Consider the following 7,323-nt stretch of genomic DNA (forward strand, 5'->3'; position numbering starts at 1 on the left):
AGGGCTGATAAAGTTAAGAAGTGATTATAAGGGTCAGCTATCCAAATGCCAACTTCCAAAATCCTTTCTCATTTGTTCTTGAGTAATTACACATTTATAACAAAGTGTGTTGATGCGTATTGTCACAAAGTTATGGCAGTGAAAGCCAAACAGATGCGATGTTCCATGTCGTGAGTAATTCAACTCTAAAATGAAGCTCTGACACTGAGCAGCAGAGAGAGCTTCAGAGGAGTTTGAACGCCTACAGCAGTCAGGTTAGACTCTACTCCCACGTGTGGGAACATTAGTCACACCTCGTTAATTTCCCCAGCACTGATGACGGAATCAGGTCGCGTATAAAAGCTGCACCTGTCCACCGTTGGACAGCCAGTGGAGCAGAGACGGACTGAGTGCGCGTGCGTCAGCTGGTCCTCACAGAAAAGAGCAAGAAAAACAAAAGAAAATGAGTTTGACTGTCTCTGTTTGCGGCGTGTCTCTGCTGTTACTGCTTCATTTCGTAGGAGCCAAACCCGTTTCTGACCTTCAGGTGAGTTTACCTGAGCTTTCAGCTGGTGTAAATGTCTCCTTTTATAATGATGAGTTATTTATTGCTGAATCTTTGCGGGTTAGTTTCTTAGCACTGTGCAGAAATGGCAACTTTATTCTAAAAGCATCTTTATTTCATTTCTCCTCAGAGTTTCAAGCAGCTTTTAGAAGAGGAGATCAACGCCTCACCGTTACTCCCCGCAGACGAGACTGAGGTGGAGGGGAAAGACCTGCACACGGGAAAGTCGGTGTTCGGAGCGCCAGAGGAACAGCCATGGGACTCCTCTGACCCCAGTAACTCCGCACTGGTGGCTAAACAGAACCTCCTTTCCCGCATCTTCAAAGATCTCGTGAGGACCTCCAAGCGCTCGTGGAGCCGGTATAAGAAGGGTGGGATGAGGAGCTGTTTCGGGGTCCGATTAGAGAGGATCGGTTCCTTCAGTGGGCTGGGATGCTAAAGGTAAGAAGCAGAAAACTTTCCGTTTAACGCTATTTGGAATAGTTGCAAGACAGAAAAAAAGACAAACATAGTTTCAATGTCTTTCTTTTCATTCTGAGTAACAGAAACAATTTGCGCCATTAAATGTTACATTTTATGAATAAATGCAGTTAAAATATTGTCTTGATGCAGAGGTATTTTGCGTTCATGTATAACTTGATATGATTTGTTAATATGAATATAAATCGATGGTAGAAGCAATATTATGGTCCCTATGTGGAAGATTTAAGTCACATCATATTTTATTTATTTTTAATAAATTATCATTATACATATAATTAATCAGATCAGGTTTCGTATGTCATTGTGTGAGAACAACTGGGCAGTTCTAGCAGGTGAGGGTGGCTCTTCACTGGGACTAATAACGTGTTGCTCTGTCAGCAGGCGGGGACCTTCAGCGCATCAGTGTGAAACGCAACCAAGAGCCGAGCTCCCCTCACACCACAAGGTTTTGACTGACACTTTAAAGGGCGGTTGATTCGGACTCTGCTGTACATGGTTCATATTCAAAACTGTGTTTTCCTTTTTCAAATGTGAGCTCTTAAATTATTATAAATGTATTTATTATTTATTTTTTGCTGTTGTATAAGCCTTGTAATAGAATGTACTGCAGTAAAACAGTTATTTTGCATAATTGCTGAGTGTTGCATTCAATTCTTTCCTGACACAATTTAAAGCAGCTCCAGACTTTCCCAGGAAATATTTTAATGAGATATATACACGTGAAATAAAGGTGTTTGTGATATGGGGAGCCGGTACCTGAAGGATTTGCTTGGTTTGTTTCATTTGATCATGTGATCACCTGATAGGAAACAACATCACTTCTGCTGATTTTATTGCTTCCATTAGGAGCAATATAGACGTTTTTTTTAATGCCTATATTTCTTAAAATATAATGAATATATTTTTTTTAAATTTCCGTGAATGCACTCTGACTCTTACCCCATGATAGCTGAGCTAGGAGCCATCCCACCCTGAACTGGTTAGCAGGAGATGGGTGGATGAAAATAAAAAGCAGCTGGGTTAGGCTTCACAAGCAGTCCATAGTCAAAGCTCTCATATTTGAGTATTTGAGGTACAAGATATAAATCACAGCTTTCAGAGACACGGCATATGAAACATTTGGTTCCACATGTTCTTGACTGTACATGCCAGTAGACCAAAATGAAAAAACAAGCAAACAATTAATGTTAAAAATGACAAAATGAATCAAACTGAATTTCACCAAATTTCTACAACTTTGTTGTAATTTCTCAACCAGTCTCAGAAAAAAAAAGAAACCAATAAAAATTCTCAAATGATGAGCAAAAGTACAAAAATGAAGTATTTTTTAAAATATACTTTTAGGCTTTATTAGACAGAAACAGTGAAGGCTGACAGGAAAGTGAAGGAGAGAATGGAAGACATGCAGCAAAGGACCGCAGGTCCAAACCCGGGCCGCCTGCTCTCAGCCATGCTGCATATGGTCATCTACTCATCCAACTGAGCTAAACTGGTGCCCAAAAATAGACACATTTTTTTTTTATTATGTCAGTGACTACTTCACAGATAAATGTGTTCTGTCACTGCACTGTTTCTGTGCTGTTTGGATGAAAGCAGAATGTAAAATATATTAGCCTGACATCAGCCTTATTTATCTTGTTTTAGATATTGTCTAATAGCTTTACTGCATGAAACTTCATTGTGTTTCGTCTGATACATTATATAATTTTATATGAATCATATAATATTCTGCTGTACAGTAACAAATAACTATATCTTACAAAAAGAAGAAAAGAAGTGCTTCATAACTGATGGCTAATCCTGCGGGTTGGCAGGTAGAAGTACAATGCACAGAAACAGTAAGACTGGCTAAATATGTGGGGTCAGTCAGTCGGGATTAAATACCAGCCCCTCGGTCAACGAACATCTAAAAGTTGGAAATGAATAGTTTTTTATCGACCACTCAAAGGGTTACAACCAAATATAAACAATAAAAAATGTGCAGTTTATTTTCACTCATTTGAGTAAACATTATTTATGTGATATTTGTGTGATGAAACCAGCTGAATGTTTACATTTACATTGTGTTGAAATCTTCAATTATAAAATAAAACACCCATGAGTTATGACAAAAAGTATTCCTTTGTGGTCAAGTATTTCTTACCGAAGAGGAAATAAAGTATGTTTTACCTACTTATTACTTAACACAGGTGTTGTTGACTGTCGTTAGAACCTCATTTCAAGTTGTTGCCACAGTCAAGGGCAGGATCTATTAGTGAAACAAACCTAATTAGTAGTGAAGCTTGTCAGGTGGGCATGTATACACTCGTAGAGTATTAGATGCTTCCTTTAGTTACTACTTCTCAATTTTTTGACCCACTTCCTCATGACTATTGTTCCAATATAGACACATTTTACCAGCACAACCAGTCCAAACCATGTCGGGGCCTTTTTAAATTGTATGACTGTTTTCATCAGTTAGACACAAATACCTCAAATAATAAGAGTGAGTATCTGCTCAAACACTGGATCAACCTTCTGTTGTCATTAACTGGCTGATTTGCAGCAGTCAAAATTAAAGTCCACACAATAATTATCAGTTCTTAATGCCCCCAATAGCACTCACAGAAAACTGGTTTAAATTCCTCAATGCATGAGCAACAAAAATCTATCGGAAAAACAAGAAACCCAAAATTGCCATAGCAACACTACAAGATAATAAATGACACGATAGATTAGAAGCAGTACAAATTTGCATTATTATGTCACAGTCAACTAAAATATTTAATCAAATGGATACAAAAGAAAACCTACAATGACTCACAGATAGATGTAGAACTTAAGAAGTTAGAAATTAGAAGTTGGTGACATCCTGGTGGAAAGCAAACAAAATCATTAAATCGTCACCATCACCATATATTATTGTATTATTGTCTAAAGTCCATCATTCAAGCTTGGGTCCTCTACCAGAGCCCTGGGAGTTTTAGGGTGCTGCACAGCATCTTAGCTGTTTCCAGGATTGCACTCTTCTGGACAGAGATCTCCGATGTTGTTCCTGGGATCTGCTGGAGCCACTCGCCTAGCTTGGGAGTCACTGCACCAAGTACTCCGATTACCACTGGGACCACTGTTACCTTCACCCTCCACATCTTCTCAGGCTCTTCTCCAGCTTCTCGTGTTCCTTCTTCATGATATTCCTGTCATTTGGTATGGCTACATCTATCATTACGGCCGTCTTATTCTGCTTGTCCATCACCACTATGTCCGGTTGGTTAGCCACTACCATTTTGTCCGTCTGTATCTGGAAGTCCCACAGGATCTTAGCTCAGTCTCTCTCTACCAGCGTCTCCCATTTTGACCTTGGGACTTCCAGGACATGGACAGCACAGATGTTCCTGTACAGCAGGGGTCACAGCTGATTTAAATGGATAAATTACCTTCTCAACATGTCTTGAAGTTCTTCAGAGGCCTGGTAATGAACTAATCATGTGATTCAGGTATGTTGACCCAGGGCGAGATCTAAAACCTGCAGGGACACCGGCCCTCGTGGACTGGGATTGGGGACCCCTGCTGTACAACATGCCGGCCACTTTGTTGTGGCGTTTCATTCTCTATAGATCTTGTGCTGAAAGCTTGTTTCTGCACTGCCACAATTAGTGCCTTGTTCAGCCACTCTTGGATTTCTGGATTTCAGCCACTTTCTCTATCTGCTGGTGGTACATACCGTGCAGGGGCCTGTTCTTCCATAATGACGCCTCCTCTTGTTCCTCTTCTTTCTTGGGCAGTGCACAGGTTGGTCAGTCTGGTCTTGCTGTCTCGGGGGACCTGCTCAGTCTACCAGTAGCTGGTATTTCCCTCCTCTGGTATGTCTGTGTGGTGTGAATAAGGCACAGCGGGACCACAGATCATCACTTAGAGCCATTTTATTCAAATCACATTACATCACACCACAACACACCCCAACCCCTGAGTCCCCATGTTTTTAACTTGGCGGGCGTGATTAAGGATGCCATGCAGGTGCGTCCGCCCTCCCTGCATGGCACCACAGACCACGCCCCTCCACAATCTTCTAATTCCTTTGTGTGCCCCACTTATGTATTGGGCCATGTGCATGTTCATCTTAGCGCGATTGGGTCCTACGCGTTGCCTGGAAAGTGGCCGGGATGCCAAACAAGCTGAATGGTTGTGTGATGAATTGGTACAACCTGCATGGAGTGGAGAAGGATGTTCTTTGCAGATAAGGGAATCTGCCAGTTGCCCTTGGTTAAGTCTAGCATCGTAAAAAAAAACTAGCTCTGCCCAACTGGTCCAGGAGCTCGTCGATCAAACATCAAACCTCATTCAACTTCAACACAGAACCATATGGACCCATGTTTCTTTAGTACAAGAACTATGGGGCTGTGCGACTCTTCCATGCACTGTTTGACTCTTCTATCATTCCCAGCTTGAGCAGTTCAAACAATTCCTTTTGCACAGTTTGTCTCTGGCGTTCAGGTAACCTCTGAACGTGCTGTCACATCAGGCCGCATTTCAAAATGTTGCTCCATGGCATTTGTACAGCCGGGCAGGGGGGAGAACACATCTGCAAAAACTGCTGTTGCAACACAGCAAAATCTGCTCTCTGGGCCTGTATGAGATGGTTATCACAATAGGGGAGGCCGGAATGCTGGAATTTGGCACCTCCAGCCACCAGAGAAGGGTCTGGAGAAGCTACAGGGTCACCAGAGAAGCTACAAGGAGAGACTAATACAAGCACTTTGTCTCCCGGTGAAAATTGCCAGAATCTAGCCGCTCTGTTGTACGGGCGCTCCTGGGCCTGGAGGAAATTTTCCTCAGCACCACTGTGGAAAAAACTCCTGGCACGACCCGGATGCTTGGGCAGTTTTTATTTGATTGATGTGCTCTTGAACTTTACAGCGCTCTTCCTTTATCTTTGTTGTCAGTTTCTGTCACGCCAGCTCCTGTGTTTGGATGAAAATGCTCCTCTCCGGCCCCAGCCGCTACTGGAATAGGTAATGCATGATTAAATGATGCTCATCAGTTGTGAAGATCAGCCTCCCCTGCTTCCACACCCTAAACCCGCTGCTCCACCCCACCACAGCTGGATTCTCATTCTTATTTGGATTCAGGGCTGAACCTGCTCTCATCTGCAAGGATATTTGGGGCACCAGTGGCAGACCTGCTAGTTGTAGTGTTCTCTAGGTCCGTTCACGACAGTTTTGTTTGAAAATGCAGTAGTAGCTTACTGGTGATCTGGCTCCGGCAGTGCTTTTCCTGCTCCACCTTGCCCCAAACCCAGATAATGTGATGACCCTTTAATTTTTTTTAGAGTTTATTCTGAAGTTAATTTGTTTACAAGAAAGTGAAATTTGTTGTTGTTGTTGTTGTTCATTAACTTATTGTTTTTTTTGTTTGTGTTTGTGTTCATTCAATTACTAAGGATTCTGTGACTCGGTGGTCCAAATGAGACTGCTACAATAATAAATACGATTTTATTTATTTAGACCTACCAAAATCCCAGCAGTGAGTTTATCAGTTACTACTTGTCAGTCATGAAATATAAAAGATTTCCTGTATCTGTCTGTATGAAAGCAGAGCTGAATCCATCTTTTAGAGACAGTACTTCACCTAAATTCATAATCATTTAATTCACTGCTATATTTGATAAAAGTTATCACAAGACTTGTGATATGACTTGTGAGTGATATGTGTAGTGTTTTGTTTTTCCTTTGCTTCTCACAGCAGGTCAGTGATGACCGACAATTAAAAATGTTGTAATCATCCAAAGGTGACAGACTTTAAAATACACTTTCAAGAAAAGAACATTAGGCAATGTAAACAGCCCATTAGCAGAGTGGACCCCCCATTTTTATTCCTTCCACTAAAAGATGATCTCTCAGAGCAATTATTACGAGGTGACCGTACAACTATTACATCTGTGTCTTCATTTAGTAACACTATCATGTTGTCACATTAGTTTACTACTTCCTGTAACTCAGTGACAACAGTGTCCCGTGTGAGGTGGGGAGGCTCTGGAGAATGTTTCTCAAGCAAAGTAGCATATGTAAGCGGCTATGTCATAAGAATACTAGCATACAACGCTTTAAAAGGAGCATTTTCCGACAGCTCGTGTTATCAGAATTAGGTGTCAGGCATGCCGGTCCAATTCCTGGCATACCTATGTGTGTTAACCTTAAGTATAAAAGAGAGTGCTGCTGTTGGCTCTGGCATCCAAACACCTACAAGTCAAAGAAGAAAAAGAGAATTTATCCATTCATCCAACTACTAACACGAGCTGCAGCAACCCACAGAGCAAC

General features: G+C 41.6%; 1 protein-coding gene across 2 annotated transcripts; it reads left to right on the forward strand.

Annotated features, from left to right (window-relative positions):
• The first annotated feature begins 330 nt into the window (after window positions 1–330).
• Window positions 331–1,782, forward strand: nppal (natriuretic peptide A-like). Of its 2 annotated transcripts, none has more exons than XM_084917450.1 (3): window positions 331–526; window positions 675–985; window positions 1,406–1,782. In XM_084917450.1, exons 1-2 carry the CDS (start codon window positions 443–445, stop codon window positions 981–983), a joined length of 393 nt encoding a protein of 130 aa, XP_084773576.1. In that variant the 5' UTR covers window positions 331–442; the 3' UTR covers window positions 984–985; window positions 1,406–1,782. The 2 variants fall into 2 exon arrangements, with proteins under 2 accessions (XP_084773576.1, XP_084773577.1); XM_084917451.1 differs by having other exon boundaries at window positions 1,409–1,782.
• Window positions 1,783–7,323: the final 5,541 nt, after the last annotated feature.

Source organism: Perissodus microlepis, chromosome 20 (genome assembly GCF_051167445.1).
Source record: "Perissodus microlepis isolate ML-2025 ecotype Zambia chromosome 20, ASM5116744v1, whole genome shotgun sequence".
Taxonomy (NCBI): domain Eukaryota; kingdom Metazoa; phylum Chordata; class Actinopteri; order Cichliformes; family Cichlidae; genus Perissodus; species Perissodus microlepis.